At 37.5% G+C, this 24,115-nt stretch overlaps 1 protein-coding gene across 1 annotated transcript in view; it reads right to left on the bottom strand.

The window, feature by feature from the left end:
* Nucleotides 1-1,178: 1,178 nt before the first annotated feature.
* Nucleotides 1,179-24,115, bottom strand: part of KCNN2 (potassium calcium-activated channel subfamily N member 2) — a 71,405-nt gene continuing 48,468 nt past the window's right edge. The window contains exons 5-8 of the mRNA XM_082075610.1: nt 10,848-10,958; nt 8,212-8,339; nt 3,559-3,628; nt 1,179-1,740 (exon numbers count right to left, since the gene is read on the bottom strand). Coding sequence (XP_081931736.1) covers nt 1,453-1,740; nt 3,559-3,628; nt 8,212-8,339; nt 10,848-10,958 — 597 coding nt within the window. The 3' untranslated portion in view covers nt 1,179-1,452. The remainder of the gene's footprint in view (nt 1,741-3,558; nt 3,629-8,211; nt 8,340-10,847; nt 10,959-24,115) is intronic.

The raw sequence follows: 24,115 nt of genomic DNA, 5'->3' as shown, positions 1-24,115 counted from the left end.
ACACAGTCAGCCATGCCCACTTGCTGTATGTAGATATAGTGTCACCCTTGCCTGTGAACTGGGGGAATGGGACTAGTATATTTCATAAATAGCAAGTACTGTAGAATATTTCATAAAGTCAAATAATTTCCTGTTTATAATTTGGAACTGCAAATGCATGTTGCATGTGCTGAGCATTTAAACTTACCTGGTTTTGCTACTCTGGAATATATTTCCAGGAGAAAAGTCAGAACTTTTTCACAAATGTGTACCAAATGCTTTGTGTTTTGTTTTTTTTTTTAAGAATGCAGAAGATGTTATTATTTGTCCATGAAAGTAAAGTACCGCAGATACTGCCAAAATGCCAATCTACAGCAGAGTTTTTTTACAACAGTTTTTGGAAATATTGCTAGAAGTGTCTTACTAAGCTTGACTGAATAGCAGAAACCCATGGGGATTTTCCATATGTCATGTATACAGAACACAGTGCTGCCATCCCACAACTGTGAATACTGTAACTCTGTGTGTCAGTCATTCACTCCAGAAACATTAAAAACACAAAAGGGAGTGGAGAAAGTAGCAACCTAAACACTTCAAAAACCGAACAGTGGGAGACTTCCAGTTTGAAAGTGATGCTTCTGTCTGGACATACTTACCTGGCACAATTATGAAACTCTGAGTAAATGAACAGGACCTTACTTGTGCTTTTGGCATGCCAGTAGCTTTACAAATAGTCAGTTTAAAAGATCTTTGCCATGGGTATTGCATAAATAATTTTATATACATAAGTATATATGTATATATATTATCTATGTGTGTGTACAAATGAATGATAAACAAAAGCCCTAAGAAGATTTTAAAAACCCATAGCATACTTCATACTATTTGCTAGGATAAACTATATTTTTAATTAATCACTTCAGAAATCGAAGCTGTCAGTGACCTTTTAAAATGACTATACATATACAGCACACTGTTAGATGAATATTGATTTTTTTCCCCCTCCACTGCAAGCAATGTTTAGAGAATTAGTTTTCATACTGAGAGATAATTATTAAGCTTCAATTTTGTTTCTTAAAAGTTTACAATTAGGCCTTTTGATTGTGAGCATTTTTTAGTTGTTAAGTCCAAGTAAACAAGCAACTATGTGCAGAAATTAACCTTTTTATTATATTATATAATATACTGTAGTAGTAAAGTTTGTTTGAAGTGCATGAATAAAAAGTTAGTGAAATTACAGGAGGAATAATCTAATATAGCAATAACAGGTGCATTCACTGTGCATCTGAGAGGAGGAGGGGGGAAAAAAGAAGAGTTTTTACTCATTTTGGCCTAAAATATTTTCAGGTTTCCAGGACTCTGACATCAGAACCCAGATAACACTGGTTAGAACCATAGGGCTTTACAATAAAAGCTAAAATATTGACCATATGATGGCAAAAAGTCTTTATTTTGTGGTTAACTTATTCTCTTCTAGCTACTCTCTGATGAAGTTGGTGGTGCTGTGGAGGATGATCTCCTTCTTCTTGACAAAGATCGTGATCGTTCAGCACTGTAGGCAACATGCTTATCATAATTTTGTATCTGAGCCTCGAGGAAATCCCTCTGTTGCTGGCTGATCGTCTGGCTAATCAGTCCAGGGAGAGCTTGAATGCTACCAATTAAAGTTTCCAGTTTAGTTTCTAGAGTAACAATTCTCTTCTCAAAATCTTCACTTCTTTCATTTAAGTCAGAAATCATGTCATACATGATGTTTTGAGTCTGAAAATAGAAGGATGTAAACAAAGTTTTAGAGAGATCTTACAAATATTGTAACAAGAAGCACAACTCTACAAAGGTTTCTAAACACTTTCGTACCACAAAACATACGAATAGTATAACAAAATCCAGTCTTGTGAAATAATTTTCCTTGTAGATCCAGAATAAACTTTCTAGTAATTTTTTTTTCAGCAGAAATGTAATATAATTAGAGCAGCACTTTAGATGTCAAGGTCTAAATGAATTAAACAAAAGACAAGACCTTTTATGGAAATTCAGGTGCTTAGAAATGCACCATGCTAAGCTTTGTAAATAGTCAGCTGTTTTGGCAACCAGGAGACTGAAGGCTCTAAAGCCATGACCCATCCTTGAATCTTCTGTATTTCCTCTCATTTTAAACACCCTCATTCTTCTAAGCAGAACACAAATGTTGATCATTTGCTTTCTCCTTAAACTGACCAGGTTTTCTTGAACTGGCTGAAGTAAGAGTCGTCAGGTGGATTGTTTTTAAAATGTAGTGCAAGGAGTAAAAACTCAATTGGGTGTTTCTCTACTTCTGCCCTCTACAAAACAGCATGTGGTTACAGCAAGTATATAGGGTGTACTTTAAAATGCCACAGTGGTCAATAAAAATGTAACCTGAAATGTTTTATTTCATACAGTCGTTATTTCAATAATGACTGAATTTCTCCCTCTGATAGACTGAGACTTCAGATTAGAAAAGTATAGTCAAAAGTGGATATAATTCAGGACACAAACTGACTGAAGTTTATAAACCATCCAAAGAAAATTAAAATTAATTGAATGACTGACTGCCTGAAGAGTGAAGCACTTCAGTATCAGATGCGTGTCCATAACCCATTTCTTTGCCCCCCTTTTCAAGATGCTAGCATAATCCTTGAAAGCAAAGTACATTACATAGTATCTGAAAACTCCTTATCAGTTGCTAGGAACATTAGACTGAAATCTATTTTCAGCAACTGAAGTTGTCAGGTGGTTCTCTAAAACAAAAGGGGAATGAACAATTAAGAGTTTAATATTTGCTTTGAAGCACTTCAAATTGAGGAGGGTTTTGAGGTACATAAAGAGGTGTAGAAGAAAGCCTCAGGAAAAGCCCATTAATGCCTCTAATGTAGCCTCAAGTTAAGATAAAAGTAATTGTTGAATACTGAGGTCTAAGGTGAAACCTAGAATGCTATCAGCTCAGCCCTCTAACTCTCTAGTTATTATTTTACACTAATGAGAAATCCAGGCAACAACAGACAAGCAGTTTGCAACTGAATAGTCTCTTTTACCTCATCATTAAAAAGATTAATAAAACCTTATGATATATCATCAAAGAGGCAGACTTAAGCAAATGCAGACCTAAATTAACTTATCAAAAGTCACTGCTGCATAAGACAACAGGAAAAGAAAACCACAATCTGTGATTCCAGTCTGCATGAGAGACGGTATATGTACTATGGTTCCACATGGCACATTCAATATCACCGGATGGGAAATCTCTTTACTATTCAGCACTACACTGCTATGACCCACCCACAGCATTTACCATGACCACTGCAGTTACTTCAGGAGCTCTCAGGATCAGCTTCTCAATTTTGAAATCTTTTTCAAATGTACAAAAAAAATATGGTGCACTCAAGCTTTGGTCAGAGCCATACACTGGATCTTTCATTCAGTAGGTGTTACCACAAAACACACACATATTTTCGTTTCCTACAAATACCAAACTTGTTAACAATATTTGCATGTATTTTCACTTAAAAAGTTTTCATTTTGAGAAGCAGAATATTAAAACAACAATAATTGCCTACTAACCTTTGCCAGGTCCACTAAAGTGTTGGCTTGATCATTCAGTTTTCTTTGTTCCATTTTTACGCTTCTTAATCTAAAAAGTGGAATTTTAAGTCAGATTTTTTTGTGTGAGTGTGGTCATGCTCGATTTCTAAAAAAGCATGCAAAAAACTTACAAGAGCAAATAACTGCATGGACAATGCCTTGAGTACTTTTTGTAAAGTCAGAACTGGTCATGTGTCTGCTACAATGAGAAGCATGCTTCTTTAACACCGCAAAAAAGGAAAGAGCAAGGAGATGTGATGTCTTTGAGAATACCATTTGCCATGGCCCAAGTTGAATTCAAGAAGGGAAATAACAATTTATCCAGACTGTATGAAAGGAAGCCAAAACATTCCTCAAAGCCTCAGTATCGTGACAAGTAGATATAGGAAGAAACATAGAACAACAGTTTTTTGTCATTAATGTTGTAGCAATGAAGAATCTTCCCATGCCTACATGACTAGATACAGGTATTAGCCCTGTTCTGTCGGAAATGGATTGGGTTAGCAGGTGTTTGAACCTTATGGAAATACAGTGATAAGTGAGTTTTGCATTACTTTAAACAGAACTTCGATCTGACCAGCAGCTAAATAATCAACTTACTTGCCAGTACATTTGATTTTCTTACATAATTTGTGAACCTAAATATGATTACATTTTAAACTTACATTAGACATTGCTTTTCAATGTGCTATTTAAACCACAGCATTGAAAAACTATGAAAGAAGGAGCAAGGCTATGTTTTTGATGCCTACCTATCTGCTCTATTATTAGTTATGCACTTTCTTTGAGAGACACATAGATGACCTTTCTTATGTGTTCCCTGAAACAAAGTCCATGTATTTCAGATTAACTACTAGAAAAGTGGTTTGTAGATTTGATTTTCACAAATAAGCAATTTCTCCCTTAAGTTTGAGTAATTTGTTCAGCATTTCCCAACAGAGAAATACTTGGACTTTGAAGGACTTTGCTGGTGGCTGTTCTAAGTAGGGAATAGCATTTTTCAAAAACCACATATCAATTTATAAACAATGTGTGATAAGATACCATGCAGTCCACTAGTATGTAAAGGGCCAACCAAACTAACCATTTTGTTAACTGTCAAACAAAAATACGTTTGGCAGCAATCTCTGGCAGGTGGGTTGCTAACGCATACTCTGCCTCTTTCTCTGGGATGGTGCTACTTAAAAAGCTAGTTTAAAGACAGCCTTCTTGGAAATATTCCAAAATCAGGAATTTTCTCCTCATATCTGTAGTTACTGAGCACTTCCTTTCACATCTAGGCTAACTGCCATGAGAAAATAAGTTGTAAAGAGTGAAACATCTTTTAAAACATATGGAAATAACTCTGTTAAGGTAGAAGCCAATTGTTCACACAAAATTGACATTCCAGCGGGTGGTCACAGGAATGTCATAGGTTCTTCTTTCCCCTGGAAGCTTCCTTCAGGGCACAACATAAATGCAGACTGTAGGCATGCTGCTTTCAGAGGCTATGTACTGGTGCTATTCTACAGTAAAAAAAATGGAGGAGTCTCCAAGGTATGGAGTTATATCACTACAGTCTCAGAACAGAATAATTACTCAAAGGTAAGCATGTAATGATTTGACCAGAGAATGATAACAATAGTGTTCCAGTGAGCATCTCTCAAATATTTTGCAGAACATGTGTTTTCTGCTTTCCTTAAGATTCATTGACTCATCTGTTTCCCAGTTAGTATTTTAACTTTAAAATCCCAAGAAATCCATTGTTATCATAGAAATACAAGCACTAGCTGACACCAACATGATAATTCCTCGTGGTAACTAAAGCAATACCCATCACAGGCTGTAAAAACGTATCTCTAGGTAATGGCAAGTCTTTAGCTGCAACAGACAGATTTAAAGAAAACTGTCAGACTTCTGTTCCTAAATTCATTAAGAGAAAATATGAAACATCTTGATTTTATGAACTTCACTTATCACAGCAAAAGATCATGATTCTGGACCGTGTTTCCATGGCAGCAATCAGACCACCGAAGTTCACAAATAAAGACTCTATTTTTTGCATGCAGACAGGGGTAAATTCTGCAAATTTACAAAGGAACAGCTTATACAACTTACTTCCGAGCTCTATTTTCATTTTGTTGAAATAAAAAGACAAAACAAAAGAAAACAAACTGTAAAATATACTAAAACAACAAAATGACCACAGTGGGCTCGATTCAGCATGTGGAAGTCCTAGGGAGCTGCTACTTCTTTCAACCAGTAACTGCCTGAGGTGGAGTTTAACTCACTTGCACCCACAGTAGCTCCACACCTTCCCATTAACTATCGTCTGTAGATTTTCTTATACATACAAGACATAAAATGCCTTTTAATAGTGTAAGTTAGAGTGATTATTTCAGCTTCATCTTATTTAGTGAGCTTGAGAAGTGAAAACGACCAAGACCAGCTATATGCAATTTCAGAGCCATGACCGTGAGTTTGAGACTGTTATCGTGGTCTCCCTGGGTTTCTTGTATAAAACTGGCCCTGAACCTTCACTCCTGTTATTTGTGTCTCTAGTGAAATGGTTGGAAAGGTGAAGGAGGGGGACCAAAAAATAATCCAGAAAGATGGAAAAGAGCCATGAGTCCCTTGGGAAAAGTTCAAAGACGCAAAGAGAGAAAAAGTAATTTGCACCCATCTAGTCTGCTACAGCTGGAAGAGAGCAAACTGCTAGAGCAATGTTTTAATCCATGGCACATTGTTCAGTATATTGATAATTTTTTTTTCTTAAATACAAAAGTTTTGGGAATATGATGCAAAGTGCTAAAAGACAGAGGGAAATGCATCATTAACACAACTGTTCAAAGTCTGCTGGCACAGACAGAAAAAAACTACTGCTGCCACCTTCTTCACACCACCCAATTAATGGATTTTTAAGGCAGGTGCAGAACAACACTTTACATCCCGTGAAGCTCTTCTGGGCTTGAATGATATATAAAGCTGCAGATCAAGCCCGCTGTGCTTTTTAGGTTCTTCACTGAACATGTGTGTGCATACACACACGCACACACACAATCACACAAAATAAATAGCAAAGTTAAAACATTAAAAAATAACCTTTGCAATCAAGGATTCAAGTCTAGCAAAGGATGCACAAGACTTGCCATCCTCTATTCTAGAACCCCTGCCACTGCTCTCTACCTCCTAATCCTTGAAACCAAGCATGATGACCAAACCGGGACAATAAACTTTTTATATGTACATAAAAAGGCTTCAACTTGTATCGTCTCTTTATTCCTTCAAGCATTTCTGCAATAGCACTGTAACATTTAATCCTGCAAGTTTGCTAAATAATAAGTAATAATAATAAGTAATAAGGTTAATAATAAGAAATCAAGGTTTGTAGAACACTTCATGCCTATGAAACAGAGAAACAATGACTGTTAGATTAAATTTACTAATAGGAAATATGATAACCTGGCTTTTCCTTCCTGTCTTTCCTGCAAGATGACACATATGTGTTTATTTCATGATGGATGCTTCCCTCACATCTCAGGTTAGACACAGACCCACACTCAAAAATTATGAAAACATCAGTTCAAAATTAAACTTATTTAGTTTATCTACATGTCCCCAGTATCTCATGGAAACAAATTTCATAGGCTGTACAAATGGCTGCCTCAGGCAGGATGGGGACATTGAACAGAGCAGACAAATAGTGGCATGGGTCCTGACCATTCCTCTTAAGAAGAACCTGTGGTTCCTGGGGACAAAAGTCTCTTTTTTTCCCCCATGTAGCCCACAAAGAGTAATCAAATCATTGTGCAATTCTGCTGGTTTTTATGTGTTTTCTGACAAACTTATATTATGAGTTTTAGATAAATATTTATAGTCTGGCAACACCGTAATTCAGATTAATCCTACTGCTGGTTCCAGTTCCCAGGCTTGTTTTCAACACCTTAAGATGTCAGCAGCAGGGAAGAACAAATCTGAGTCATGCCAGAGGTGCTCAAAGGTCACATGAATGTTGGTATATACTCCTGTTTTCTAGAACACATGTCAGAGGTCATAGCTGACATACCAACATTTGATTTTATGCACTCAGAATATGTGGTGGAGAGAGGCAACTAATTGCAGTTGGACTGTACAATGATGCTTGATGCATATTCTTTTCATTAAACACCACATACATATTCATAGACTCTCTTCTGTCACATCATTCTGACTTTATGTTATTAATGTCTACTATAAATGAAACTTTTTTCATTTTCTTCTGTCTATTGTTTCTTGTATCTTACTAACTGTAAACCAAGACACAACAATAAAGGATAGTCTCAGTGGCAAAAGACAAAAAAATCTTAGATAATTCAAGAATCACTGGGAACTTCTAAAAAAATATAAACAAGTTTGATTTACACTATATTGGACATACACAGCCTATATACTTTTTTACTTTTTTGTAAAGAGGTAATGCAGAAAAGCCTTTGTGTTACTCTTAGAGAAAAATCAACCTCAAGTGTGACGTTCTATGAACGGCGAGAGAGAGTGGGAAGAGGGAGAGAAGGGAGGGGGCAGGATGGGAGATAGGGACCAATAGTGACTGTGAGGGAGAGGGAAACTAAGAGAGAAAAGACTTGAAGAGGAAAATCAAAGCAAAATAGTACTTACTGATGAATAGCTTGCAAAAATTTGCGTTGATGCTTCCTTACTTTCGCATGGTCTATCTTTTTAACCAGCTTCGTGTTTTTATAAATTAACCATGTTTCCCTGAGTACATTGGCTGCTGCATTTTTCACCTGTTTAATAAAACAAAAATACCAGGCTGACAAAAGTAGCATTATGTTATGTTTTCTCTTTTCTGGTAAAATCTCTTTCTAAAGCACTGAAGACCCTGCCTAACTGTGGGAAGTGGGTACATTAAGAAGCTGCAGCACTGAGGCAGAAAGTAATAATTGGACTAGGGGGAGTGCTGAGCGATTTCTTTGTTACTTATAAATGTGGTATTGGAACCAGCTCTCTTTTCCATCAGGGAATAATTTGTCCTTTTTTAAGGAGTTAGCACTGCTTACTGTTTATGGCAATATAATTTACAGTGAGGAAATACTAATGCGTTATCTGTGTGGTAATTAACTGAATGTATTTAATAAGATAATTAAATTTATTTTTCTTGTTCTAAGGTTGGTATCTCTTAATTCTCTTGGCAATTCAACAGTCTTTTAAATTTACAGAGCTGTTTGAGCATATTGGTTTTGTTTACATTTTCATTCTTTTTTCTTTTTTTTTACCAATTTCCAAGGAGATTAAAAAATACCCCATCTATTAATGTGGGCTGTGTTCTATTTCATATGTGCTTTCAATTTTTTAAAATGAGGTTTTCCATAAAATGTAAGATAAGAGTACCTACAGTTCCTTCCTAGGCACTACAAAATTTTCCAGAACACTTGAAAACAACAGACAAAGAATTTCAATGCAATGTTGATTAATGACAGAATGACTAGGTTACTTGCAAAGGAAAACTGTCCTTATTATTCATCTTTATTTTGTCTACCTCTAACTTTATATTATGCCAGTCACTCCAATTTCAGAACTAAGCCAGTGTCAAGGTAAAGGCATTGCAGGGATGCCATGAGAAGCTCTTCCCAGCAAAAGGTCCCCACCCTGTACCTGTAGAAGTGTCGGAGATCTTTGGTCTTGACTTCAGTGGAAGCACAATCACAGTTTAGAGACCGCTTCACAATCTTTACCTAGTCCTTGCATTTCCACAAGGTATGGCTATCTCCAGGTTCTGAGGAAACTCCTCTAGTATCTGCATAACCAATTTGTGACCTGATGTGCATCTCACATTCATTTATCTAGTTTGCTTTTAATGCACTTTGAGTTTCATAAGTTTGAAGTTACCAAAGCACCACTTGGATACACTATTAGACTGAAACTTAGATTTATATGAAGGATAACTGAATAAAATAAACTTTTAAAGGCACGAATAAACACCAGACTCAAATATGACCAAACTTTACAAAACCTTTTTCTCTCCTGAAAGACATGTTGAGCTCCTCTGTCATATTACACTAGAAAAGTGACTGAGTTAGGAAGGGATGAATTGTTGTCTGTTGTCTAGTATCAACAAGACCTTAACTGACTACAATAGGAGTGTAAACCAATGAGCTCAGACAGGCACTTTGAGTCAGACACCCTTTATACCTATCTAAGAACTGCCTTCACACTCATCCTTAATCTCTCCCCACCGTGACTGCTCAGGGGAGACACAGTCTGTTAGCAGTGGCCAGCACAGAAGTGAGGGAGCCAGTAGAAACAGAGCGGTGTGCTGACGTGTCCTGGAAGCATGACACGTAGACACATGACGGGGCCCTCTGCAGCCGAGGACCATGCCAGCGTGGGGCTGGACTGCTGCGTGGAGCTGTGCTGGGACAGCCAACCTCTGTCCCGCCTGGAGCAGAGCCCTGGTCTCCAGCGCAAGCACCGTCATCCTCTCCGCCCATCAGCAACCACAAGCTCTGCTGAGTTCTGCTGTGAGTGTGAGGACCTTCCTCAGCATACCAACTCTTCGCAACAATGAAGATTAAATACATTGAGAGGACTGCGCAGCTCCTTCTCATTTTCTTGTTCGCTCAACACTGAGCTATTTTATTTCAATAAAGGATTTATTTTGCCTTGTTTGCTACATTCTTTCATTATATTATTACATTATTATATTTCGTAAGGAAAATTTTAAAATTTATTTTACAAATTCTAATGATTTCTAGAGGGTTTTTAAAAATAATTGCTTCTAAAAATATTACTATCTACAAACACCTTTCAAGGCATTTCAGTGCAGTATGCTGCTAAGCGAACCCTGTGTTGAGTACACAAAGCAATTGCAAAGGCTGTCTCACAAACTATGAATGTCTCTTTCTTAAGAACACCCTTCATAGCTTGAAATTCTTGTATCAGGCTTTTCACCTATTTTAGCTGCAAAAGTTTTATATATTCTTCTCATATGCTGCATGAAAGTTTTTTAATTTAATATAACAGTCTTTCATTTCACAGCATTTAACTGTTGGTTATACCAATTATCTTCCAGCTGCAAGGACCCTCTATAGAAGAATATTTAAATCCTTAAGATCTGCTGAGAACTCACAGTTGCCCTCAATTTAGAGAAAAGCTCAAGGCATTTGATTCCTTCTCCTAGCAAAATTACATCCATGGAAAAGATCAGTAGGAGAATGGAGCAGGAGACTATTTCAAACGCAGAAATAAATCAACACACATTTCCTTCTCAGTTGTGAATATAAAGGGTGACTTACTCTTTTAGTTAGCTGGGTGTCCATCATGAAATTATGCACATGTTTTTCAGCTTTGGTAAGTTCTAACTTCCTCGCCACCACAGCTACCACCAGGGCAGTGCACCCAGCACCCTGAAAACAATAAAACAAATCCCCAAGATGTTACTACTCCATTTTGCAGAGCTTTTAGTGGAAGTTCCTCCTTTCGTCTAGAAGTATAGCAGGCATCAGGTGATTCATCCTTGGTAAATACAGTGAACATGCTACAGCTATTTCAGTTCAGAGTAACAGGAAAAGTCAGCAATTACAGGCTGGTAAACTGTCGAGGCATCAAAATAATTAGTGAGCAGCATAATTTAAAAGTTCTGGGTTTTTTCCTGCAAGGGTTGAAAATTTGAACACATCCCATTTCTAGTGCATAAACAAAGGGATTGATCAAAACAATGTTTAAAACCCCAAATATTACTAAATAAATACAGAATACCCTGTTCTTAGCATTTGTATCAAGATTACAGCAATTGCTAAAGAGGAAATAAGATTAGATTATTATTTAATACACACAAAAATGTTTCTTAGGATTTTCTGTAAGGCCTGGAAATGGTAATAAATTTAGTATTTAATCACCTCAGTATACCTCCCTGTTGTTCTCTCAGTCCTTCAATTATCTGTTCCTATACTATTTGTGCCTATCTTACAACCATTTGAAATAGCACATACACAAGACCATTTATTCAAAACTTGGACAGAGAAAATACCAGTTTTCTAATTTGTGTTGTGCATATGTACGCATATACATGTACATACATGGACATGCATGTTCACAACAGGTCAAGCCAGCAGGTGTCTGTCCCTTTGGAATGATGACACCTTTACCAGCATCACAAATTTTGATTTCTTTTTTTTTGGGGGGGAAGGAGGAAAGGAAAGGAGGTTAAAATGAGCAAGATAATGAGAAGTAGCATCTATTACACACATCTGGAGATATCATTTACTTTACACTATCAATAAATTCTGCTGCCTTAGGCTTTCTTTTTTCTGTAAATGCTTTGCAGGGTCTTTTCGAAAAAGTACAAAAATCACATTAAATATATGAGGCTGTTTTTAATTTGCAGATTCACCCTGATCTAGTGGTCATTGCACCTGTGTCAGTTACTCTCCAGTATAAAGCAACTTCTTGTTGCACACTGAGGCTTAACACATATTCATTTGCAGAGTTTTCTTCTACTCTTTCTGGATTTCTCCCATTAATTCACTTTCTCTCCATTCCCCACCTCTACAACTGCCTCTCTCCAGAAAATCTGGAAGAAATCCCTGAATCTAGCTTCCAAAATACAAATTCTATTAATACGCACACAATAACTGCAAAATAAGTTAACCCATTTGAAACCCTTATTCACAGTGTCCTAAAAAAAATTAATCTGCTGTCTTTGCTTACTTACTGAGGCACTAAATCAATTTTGTGAGAGTCTCCAACTAATTAATCCGCTATTTTCCCTGACAGATTGTTCCAAGAACAATCTATCTGCTCCCTCACAAACACCTGATTCTCTGCAATTAGTTCTCACCTATCAAAGCTTCTATCCCCAACAGCTCTCAATATTCCCTTGAATGAGTCCCTTGCAATTTTGCTGCATTTCCCGTTTCTCTTCTGTTCTCAATACTAAGCTTTCTAGCTTTGCTGTTCCCTCTCCCTCTGTTCCCTAAGCCTGTGTTGGTGGAAGTTCATAGAAATTTACTCTCTCCAAGAGATGAGTTAAAATGGAGCTGTAAGTTCCTTTTTTTCTCCAGATCCCACTAAGAGTTAAGACGGAAGAAGACAGCCAACACTGCCTATGGCTGAGCACTTCAGAAATACATCGGGCCTTCTGAAAAGAGTCCTAGGCAGGAGATGACCTACCACGTTCCACACCTCCCCAGAAAACAGACAGCTCTCCTTTGGTCTCTTTCCTGTGGAGGAAGGAAGTGCTAATATGCAGAAGACTTCTCTGTAGGCAAATAAATAAATAAATAACCCTATACAATAGAAGAACGTGAAGAGAAAGGCAGACATCTTTTGGCCCAGTATGTCAGGATAACCAAGGCCGGACACTGATTTAATGACATAACTTGAGTTGTGCCTGCTTACAGCAAGGATGCTAAAACGGAACAAGATTGTTAACACAGACATCACCATGGCACAAAACAGCCATTTATGCCAAGTTATCAGGGCAGAGAAATATTAGATACCCCTGCCTAGACCCCCCAAAAAGGTGGACAAAAGGAACTGGGTTTGAGTTGAAATCATTCTAGCCTTTCTGATTTAACTCCCATGCTTCTTCAGAGTGGCACAGCAGTTACACGGGCCAAACATGGTTAAAAACAGCAGCTTTGTATCTCACATGAAAGACAATGCCCACAGCAGAATATTGTCACTGGCAGGCTGCAACCACCACCTCAAGCACTGCCATCTCCCTTATCTCCAGAACAGCTTATGGCAACAGCAAGGTATTCTAGATTCTGGCTACCCTTTTTGGCTTTGTGTGATATGAAGGGATATCAGGATATCAAAATTAGCTCTTTCAGCATTTCTACAAAATAAGGAAGTATTACATTATCTGCATGTTTACATTTCGTGGTACCTTGAAGGAAGATGAATTACACTCATTCTTTTAACAACTAACAGCTTACAGAAATAAGACTGAAATTCCACTTCAAGTACATGATGTTAATTAACATTTTCTGTTACTTTGCTACGCACTATTATATAGCTCCCTTAAAGAATCAGTATCCCTAAAAATATTAATAAAGTGCGAATTAATCCATATTGCAGAAATTAAATAGAGGCAATACAGTTACTTTAAAATAGTAGCATCATTAGAATAATACTTGCCATGTTTTTGCATATCCTTATCCATAAATTCATGCTCATATGCTCATTTTTTTCTTATATCAATCCTACATAATACAGTAACTACATTTTTATGAACATTACTTAGGCTAAGTAAAAGTACCATGATAATATTTCAAATTTCAAATTTCAAAATTCCTGCATCTGGGCAGGAACAACCCCAGGTTCCAGTATGGGTTGGGAGATTACATATTAGAGAGCAGTGTAGGGGAAAGGGACCTGGGGGTCCTGGTGGACAACAGGATGACCATGAGCCAGCACTGTGCCCTTGTGGCCAGGAAGGCCAATGGCATCCTGGGGTGTATTAGAAGCGGGGTGGTTAGTAGATCGAGAGAGGTCCTCCTTCCCCTCTACTCCACCCTGGTGAGACCACATCTGGAATACTGTGTCCAGTTCTGGGCCCCTCAGTTCAAGAAGGACAGGGAACTGCTGGAGAGGGTCCAGCGTAGGGCAACGAAGATGATTAAGGGAGTGGAGCACCTCCCTTATGAAGAAAGGCTGAGGGAGCTGGGTCTCTTTAGTTGGGAGAAGAGGAGACTAAGGGGGGACCTTATTAATGTTTATAAATATATAAAGGGTGAGTGCCATGGGGATGGAGCCAGGCTCTTCTCGGTGGCAAACAATGATAGGATAAGGGGTAATGGGATCAAGCTGGAACACAAGAGGTTCCACTTAAATTTGAGAAGAAACTTCTTCTCAGTGAGGGTGACAGACACTGGAACAGGCTGCCCAGGGAAGTTGTGGAGTCTCCTTCTCTGGAGACATTCAAAACCCGCCTGGACATATTCCTGTGCGACCTCACCTAGGCGTTCCTGCTCCAGCAGGGGGATTGGACTAGATGATCTTTTGAGGTCCCTTCCAATCCCAAACATACTGTGATACTGTGATACTGTAAATACAATAAGGGTTTTTTTAAGAATAAAATTCTAAAAAGTCTTATATTTGTTTACTGTGTTTTATAATCTCCAATATCACTATTTTCATTGTGTTTTGAAGTAAATAATAAACTACATTACTGCTTCAAGCTTTTGCTTAACTTTCAGGGGAATTATGAATCATACAAAGGAAATTTAAAAGGCCAGAATGTACATATTTTCAAGTATCAAGAGAGTAATTAAACATATTTGGAATTTGCATTCCTCAGCCCCATCTGCCTCTTGCAATACAGTTGTTGTAGTGTCTTTTGGCTTGGTAAGCAACACGATTTTAAGGGCACTTAAGAACTCCAGTATGCCAAAATTTGAGGAAAAAAGAATGAAAGAATTAATATTCATAATGTTCCCTCATCACTCCACTGCAGCTTTAGCTAGAGATATATATAACCAAAAGCCACTAGCTTCTACCTTATTGAACAGTCCTTTTCAGGTGTGCCTATAGTAAAAGATGAAAAAGCAAGTCTCAGATTTCAAAGAATTAAAAAGCATCAGTTTGTGTTAGTTAGTTAATGTCCATATCTAGGTACATCAGAAGTAAAAGGTCTGACTTAAGACTATTTCACAAGAAAGGGAAAAGATGACCAAAAAAAATTAGTTCAATTTAGTTCATGCTGACTATTCAGCAGGAAAGTTTATCTGACTTGCAAAAATATGCCATTTTATTACTGTGAAAGACAGTTTTTCTTCTTTCCATTTAATGGAGACAGGTAATAACAGAATTAATTATCCATTAATTTGATTTCTTTCACATACTCTGTGATCAAGGGTTTGCCAGCAACCACCAGTTTTAAAAGCTGACCTACCTGAATTTGTTTATTTTCCAGAAAGCATGTACAAACTGAACAAACTCATCTACTAAACCAGGAGAAGCCATTAAAGACCATAGATTTAAAAATTAGCTTCCCTAAAATGGCCAGACCAGGATTCTGATGATGAGCTGAGCAATGCCTCTTTTCTGTTTGCAAGGATCTGAATGCACTGTCTTTCTTGCTTGATATGAAATCGTGCATTTTAGTTTGCAGTAAAAGCAAGAAATCTGAAAACAAGCATATATTACTCATCCTCAGTCTTTCCATTGGGCAAAGCAACAAACACTGGACTGCACAGTGGCATCAGACCTTTGATGGTGATGTAAAACCTGCATTTGTGAGCAGTAGAATCTTGAAGCATAAGGTTTACAGACATGTACACTGGACAGAATTTGCCTTGACTGCCAATCTGTTTAGCTGCCGTCTTGTATGAAAACATTGTGGTGTATCTGCAAACAACTTCAGGACATTCTTAATATCTTTAATTCTAAACATGCTTCTCCTATTCAGGACAAAGAACAATGTCTCAAATTCAAATGCTCATGCATGTAAGGAACACTCCATGAAAACTCTCCCTCAGTACCCTCTCTGATGCCTAGAATCCAAAGTGTGTTGCCCTGATAGAAATAAGTGTATGTGGGTATTTCACTCACATACATACTTAGGTACTTGTTAAACACTAGCAGGCTAATTATTTTCTCAGTTATAGAAGCCTAAATGATGACTGACTTTCCTTAGAAACATAAACAGAAGAACGGACTCAGTTGAGGGGAAAAAATAAAATGTCAACAGGCACTGGCTTTTTTATATGAAGTCCACACTATTTGAAAACAGTAAGAGAAGAAAGGTGAATTCATTGAATTTTAAGTTATATTATACTTCAAATCTAGGAACTGTACAAAATGCTTAAACACACCCTTCAGAAAAAAAACAAAAAACCAAACAAAAACAAACAAACAAACAAACAAACAAACAAAAAAATCACAAAAAAAAACCCCAACAACCTATTACTTGGTGTTATCTTTAACTTTATGCTTAGACATCATAAACTTCAACTTTCCCTATCTGCCTACACAGTCTCTCTTCTTGGCACTAAGTTCTGAATTATTGCAATCTTCCTTTAATCTGCTTTAACAAAGCAGATTTTCTCTTTCTTAGCCATATCAGAGATTGCTGCTATGGTTATTTTCTTTTCCTGTAATTTTTACTATGTTACTCTGCTCTGTGTTAATTTATTCCCTTCTCTATGGCACCACATATAGAAGATTTGCCCTCAGTTGCAATATTTTATGACTCCAGACTCTTCCATCTCATGGGTTTGAGCTCTAATAAGCCCTTTCAGACAAAATCCTTTGCATCATCTCTTGACTTAGGAAAATCTCCCTGGAAACACGTACAAATCTAACAAATAGTTTTCTCCCAAATTTCTCTCCTTCCTTTTTAGGATATTACTTACTACAAAGTCTAGCAAAACAGTGAAGGTACTTAAGATTCTGTTGTGCCAAGATCAGTTGTTTTGATCCCACATAATGCCTCCTTGTTGCTCACTCTCTTTGGATATGGAGATTATAAACTGTTCAGGAATTCAGACTATGTATTTCTACTGTCTTTATACAGTGCTGGTATCACCAGGATCAGGCGTTAGTCCCAAAGTGCTACAGAAATATAAATAATAATGAATAGAGATGGCGGGTCTGTACTAACCAAATATACTGTACACATCATAATATTATACATGAGTTTGTCTTTTTTCTCCTTCATATCCTGCCGTGATTTACAAGATTATGTACGAATATACTTATTCATATACTTATATCAGATGAGATGTGTTTAGCGGTCCAACCACGGACCTCTGTCCTTCTCTTCACTGATGCAGCTCACCCTGAGCTTTCTGCTGTTATCACCAAAAGCACCAGACCAAAGCTGACTTAAAGTTACCACAGAGAATTTTGCATTATGGTAAAACACAGCAGACATAGCCATGGCACCTAGAGGGAAAAAGCTGGTGTTTCCCAAGTATCTGATGGGGCTAAAGCTACGCAATACACAGTGATTGCAAAACTACAGGAGTCAGGCTTCAATAAAGTCTTGCACTTACATGTAACATTCTGGTAAAGGCCCAATTGTGATAAGAGAGGTGCTTGCAACTCTTCAACTAAAGGGTTATCTAAGGCAACAGATGGTTAGTACTGGCTGATAGAGAAAACAGCATTTGATCAGCAGAGAAAACCTGTTATCCTTCAAGTAAACACCTCTGGCATTTCCACTTGGTTCTATTTTTTGTAACATACAAAAATACCTTCCCAAGACAACAGTGAATTGCGCCACTTCTGCAGGTACCTGGAAGTTCATGTATTTGCCTGGGGGGTGCTATTGGTGAGAAAGGAAGCAACACTGTGTATCCATGTCTCAGCTGAAAGCCTCCTGGCAGCTTTGGTTTGTGGGACTGGAAGTTAAGTGCAGTCTTTAGTGCTGTAGTTGTCACAAAAATGTCCTGCTATACTTGCCTGTAGCTGAAAGAAGGCAGTTGCCACATTTCTTGCTCATTTCCCTTGAGATCCACTGAGGGACAGAGAAGGTCCGCTTTGCAGACACATGGTTCTGGTGGGAAATTTAGCTCTGCACCAGAAAAGGCACAGCATTCCTCCTGCTGCTCTGCATAAAATGAAAATCCTGTAAGAATTTAAACAGGTACTCTGTTTATTTGGCTGCCTAGAAGGTAGACTTCCAGGACCATCAGGGAAGGCGGGGGGGAAATAATAATAAAAAAAATAAGCTTGCTTGAAGTAAAAAAACCTCTCCAAAACAAGCAATGGAAAAGTTGAGGGAGGAATCCATCCACAAGACAGACAGAGGCTATGGAAATGATGGTGTATAAATGTGGTTTGCATTTGTCATTGTTTGCTGGAAGAGATGTGTAACCTTGAGCAACACTGAAACAAAACAGGATGAGTAATAGAACAACAGCTATGCCATCTCAGCCAAAAAAGTGACCTAAAATAGTTTTGCATTATTTATACTTTCACATATTCCATATTTGCCTGGCTACCATTATCTTCAGTGGAGTTTGTCTGCACCACATCTAGAATTCTATTGCAACATTTTGACTTCTATCTATACAACAGCAGATGAGAAGATTCCTTTACTAGATAATGTCCTCAGACACACTGTGTGAACTGTGGAGTTGTCATATGCGGGTACAGGTGTTGGACTCAATGATCCTTGTGGGTCCTTTCCAACTCAGGACATTCTATGACTTCTAAGTAGTGCATAAGGTTTTTAGTAATATTGCAAAAATAAAAATTATGAAGAGTATGAAATATCATATACAAATATGAAACTGACTAAATAGTCCCAGACACAGTAATAGGTAGTGACAGCAAGGGCGAAGTAAACTCCTCTTCTTGAGTAATGTAAGCTGAGTACTGGGAAAGGCTTCTGAAACAGCATAGAAAATGATGATTATAAAAAGAAGAATCTCTCTTCTACAGGGCAACCCATAAATGATAGCAGTGTTAACTCAGAGAAGCACAAGAATTGAATGGAACCTGGTGGCTGGGCTCCTGGGAAACCTCCCATGGTCATATTGGCTAAAAACCTTCTGGAGATCAAGGCAGTTTCTGCTGATGTGCGAAAAACATTTTGCTGAGCAAAGATGTGAAATCTGATTTCACTAAACAGGCAGGCTCAACAACCTACAATACTGATGGGAAATACCACTTTAATAATTCAGGATGATGGCTATTGATGACGTTCTGGTCCAATACCTGTGTTGTAAATATAAAAGTTTCATGAGAATACATGTAAGAGTATATTAAAATTGCTGTATTAAATCTGAAGTTATTGCAGATGACATTACATTTTTTCAAAACAAAGCCGATATTTTGCTGAAGCAGTGATTGGGTTCAGTCACATCTGTGCAAACAAAGATATCACGGGGCAATTGCTGCTCATTCCAGCAAGTAAGGCTGAGGGAGCTGGGTCTCTTTAGTTTGGAGGAGACTGAGGGGTGACCTTATTAATGTTTATAAATATATAAAGGGTGAGCGCCATGAGGATGGAGCCAGGCTCTTCTCGGTGGCAAACAATGATAGGACAAGGGGTAATGGGATCAAGCTGGAACACAGGAGGTTCCATTTAAATTTGAGAAAAAACTTCTTCTCAGTAAGGGTGACAGAGCACTGGAACAGGCTGCCCAGTGGAGTCTCCTTCTCTGGAGACATTCAAAACCCACCTGGACATGTTCCTGTGCGACCTCACCTAGGCGTTCCTGCTCCAGCAGGGGGATTGGACTAGATGATCTTTTGAGGTCCCTTCCAATCCCAAACATACTGTGATACTGTGAAGTAACTAACTGCCTTTGAACTTGCTGAAATGCATCTGTAACTCTTAACTAAAGTAGGAAACAGTTTCCCTGTACTCTGACACTTCAAAATCTTCCCTGCTTTACTGATGTGAACTGAAAACCTTGAGAGGAAGGGTTTTTTCCTTAATTTTTATAATTCTAAAAGAGGGTTACATCTTACCCGAGATTTTGTTTACTCAAATGGAGGTAGCACCTCTGCCGTTCCCTCACATTTCAGATCACTGCTCTAACTCCAGGGATCACTTTCTGGAGCTTTTCAACTTGATTTTCATCATTTATTTTTCTTTACTTTGGTTAGAAATTTAATCCCAACAAGCCATAGCCATTAAATAATCCCAAACTATGTTTGTTCCTTACAGAAGTTTCCCTTTTGGCAATCTAATATGCTGGAACAAAAGTAGAGGAGCTGAAGAATTTCTCAGCAGCTCAACTTTTACAAGATTCAATTGTAATAATTCAGACATCATTACTTGTGTTCTTCATATTACATTTCTGCTTGACATGCCAGTTAGGTTGTATTAGGTTTGAAGGAAAAAACACAATCTGTTCTGAATCCCGACGTCACATATTTATTATCGAATTCTCAGAACCAACTGAATTAAATTCTACCATTTATCTGAGACATGGACTCAAGATCAATTTCCTTGAAAAACTTTTCACATTTTCCTGTACACTCAGGAAAGTACAAACTGAGATCTGTTCTGCATTTCTGAAATTCCTCTAGTAGTCTTCTCATCCACAAAACTATTCACCACATTGCTCTGACCTCTTACGACCAGATATTATAAATATTACACATTCTTGATCAATGTTGAAAATGTTCTAGGTTAACCTTTAAATAGCAATACAACCTATTATTCTTTTCCTGTTATAGCAAACTGAGTTGCTTCTAGTAGTTTAAGCGTATCTGTTTGCCCATAAAACAGCTTATTAGTCTTAAACATACCTTTTCAGGTCTTTGAGCTTAATTCAAAATACACTTCTGTTTTTCATAAACAACTGTGTGGTACCACAACTCATTACAGAATTAAACAATGAAACAAAAGTTTTCACAAAAAATCACACTATGTTTTAAGCATTATTATGCAAAATAATTTATGACCTTTTTTATACATTATCCATAGACAGTTCTAGAAAATAGTTTTCATGTTTCATTGCTCAAACAGGTTTACCTTCTTTTTCACTCTTTAAGGAGTCATTCTGGAAGACCTGCAGCCAATGTTAACTATGCAGTTAGAAGCTACACATTCTCTCTTTTTCTTACAATCTAGTAACAACTAAATTTCAAAGATGTTACATTTTACTACCAACAAAAATCATATGGCTAAAAACTATACTGCTTTAGGTGCCATGTTCCTCTTGCAGATCTCTGTATGTAAGACCAGGCAGAGTCTGAGATAAAACTGTATGCACAAACACCACAACTGAACCTTAGATGAAGAGTCCTCTGTTCTCATAGCAGAAACACCTCATCCTCATCACTTTTTTCATGATCCATAGGAAAGAAATTGTGATTCTTTTGAATTAAATGCAGACTTGCGCAAGGACATTAAAAGCTGCACCATGAGACCCTTTAAAAATCAGATAATTAATTTTTTATTAATGGTTTAGAACTAATGAAAACTAGTATCCCTAAGTTTAGATTGGACATATTGACTGCATTGCAACTACTCTAATAAGAATTCTCCAGCTACATGAGTGGTGGTCAAATCCTGTAGTTAAAGGATGCTAATTAAAAAAAATTCCAAAAAAAACATCTAGTTTTGTCCACCTCTGTGTCCACCTCTGTCCTCCTTCCCCTCTACTCCGCCCTGGTGAGACCACATCTGGAGTACTGTGTCCAGTTCTGGGCCCCTCAGTTCAAGAAGGACAAGGAACTGCTGGAGAGGGTCCAGCGTAGGGCAACAAAGATGATTAAGGGAGTGGAGCACCTCCCTTATGAAGAAAGGCTGAGGGAGTTGGGTCTCTTTAGTTTGGAGAAGAGGAGACTGAGGGGTGACCTTATTAATATTTATAAATATATAAAGGGTGAGTGCCATGAGGATGGAGACAGGCTCTTCTCAGTGGCAAACAATGATAGGACAAGGGGTAATGGGATCAAGCTGGAACACAAAAGGTTCCACTTAAATTTGAGGAAAAATTTCTTCTCAGTAAGGGTGACAGAACACTGGAACAGGCTGCCCAGGGGGGTTGTGGAGTCTCCTACTCTGGAGACATTCAAAACCCGCCTGGACATGTTCCTGTGTGACCTCACCTAGGCGTTCCTGCTCCAGCAGGGGGATTGGACTAGATGATCTTTTGAGGTCCCTTCCAATCCCAAACATACTGTGATACTGTGATAAGTTTAAGGAACCAGTCATTACTTACTTCGTTCTTTCATAGGGTTAATGTTCTCTTTGGAGTTCATTACAATAATAGACGATTTAAGCTGCACTTTCAGCATTAGCAATGCAGGCACTCTGAAATAATAGCTGTTTCATTTAAAGCAATCCGCATCCAAGCTATAGTAAACCACCCTGTGCATCCTGTGACAGGACAATTGCAACTTGCTTCATTTCATTGCAGCAACATGTGCTTGACCAATTAGTTCTGAATGTCTGCTTCTAACTGTTGGTGGTTGGCTCTGCAGGAAGATTCTGCATCCTTAGCTTTGCATCATACAATAAATGCACTAGCTCACCACATAATGCTGGATGTAAAAGAAAAAGAATCCTTCTCAAATCTTTGCAACAGATCCTTGTATTACAAGTCTTGATTCAGCTGTGAAAAAGGAAGGCCATGTGTGCAAATGGTACATATTAACCAGTACTTTAGTTCTTCACCAAAGCAATGGAAGCAATCACCATAAATAATTTTACAACTGAATCCAAATGGTGCTATCATAAGCAAAATGACAAAACAATCTTATAATTTCAGCTTCTGTGTGGTTCATTCACAATTGTATAGAAAAACATTTGCAATAACGTAGAGTCTAGTCTGCTTTTCTGATTTTATTTTTACCTTGTTTTCTTCTTAATAAAATCATAAGTCCACCCAGAGCTATTCAAAATAACAGTCCAGACGCTGCTATCATTTGCACTAGCATAAACCAAATAGCAGTGTGAAACCCACAGACTATTAGAATCAATGCTACTATTCTAACTGCACTTCTGCAGGGCTTTGAAGCTCTTAGATTTCTGTTATCGTGAAAAGTGATGAACAATTTGAGTGAAAAAAATTATCTGATACCTGCATCTTCAAGTATTTGCTTCTTTTCTTCTGAGAAGAAAGAAAGCATTGTAACAGGGTTCTGTCCCCATTCTGCACACCTCTGTGGCAATATGTACTGCTTGTCCTCCTTTTTTTCCCTCATGAACTTATGATCACAGTTTTTTCTCTCTGGCATCAATATCCAGCTCAGAAAGAGAAGCAAAGGCAAATACCCCAGAAGATGGCAGGTTTGAGCTTAGCCAACAACCTTTAAAAAAGCCTTCTGCATAATTTCTCTGCTTTCAACCTATGCTGTCCAACTAAATTACAAACTCTGTGTTTAAAGCGATATGCATTTGCCACCACCAGCAAAATCTACTGGAAGTCTTTCTCAATAAAGGTCAATGACCTGAAACCTGTCAGATCCTAAAACAAAACAAAACAAAACAAAAAAAGCGGCATTTGGAAAAAATTCTTATATATTACAAAGATGCATTGATCTATTTTACTCTTTGGACATAAAATCCAGTCTTATAAATGAAAATTTCATCAAAACACCTGCTAAAAAGGGGAAACTATTTAATATGTTTGTTTTCAACCATAATCTCAATATACCTCTTTTAATAGAAGGTAGATATTGGAGCTGCATTACTTATGATCAATGGCAAAAATTCAGAAACAAGTATGTATCTTACTGTTATATACAATATCTATGATGCTCGTTCTGCCCTTCTCATTCACAGGGACATTTACACAGGAGTTTATACAAATAAAAGTGTCAGAATCCAGAGCTTTTTTACTTCTAATTTGCTGTAGATATGCATACATTTTCCAGACATCATAACATATCGACTCACTCCCTGTCTAACTTTGACCAAATGGTGCAATACAGGAAAATTAAAACCAGACATGAAGTACAATTAATAAATATATACTGAATATGCATGGACTAACGATTGCCACATCATGTCAATGGTAACAAAACCTCTTAAAGTAAAAATTGCACTACATAAATTCACTTAAAGCAATGGAATGCTATGGATAGTATGTAATTAGACTTATAAGAAATAAAGTAAAAAACTACGCTCGAGCAAAATGCTTTA

The sequence above is a fragment of the Streptopelia decaocto genome (genome assembly GCF_964273445.1).
Source record: "Streptopelia decaocto genome assembly, chromosome: Z".
Taxonomy (NCBI): domain Eukaryota; kingdom Metazoa; phylum Chordata; class Aves; order Columbiformes; family Columbidae; genus Streptopelia; species Streptopelia decaocto.
This window is presented reverse-complemented; position numbering and strand designations above follow the sequence as displayed.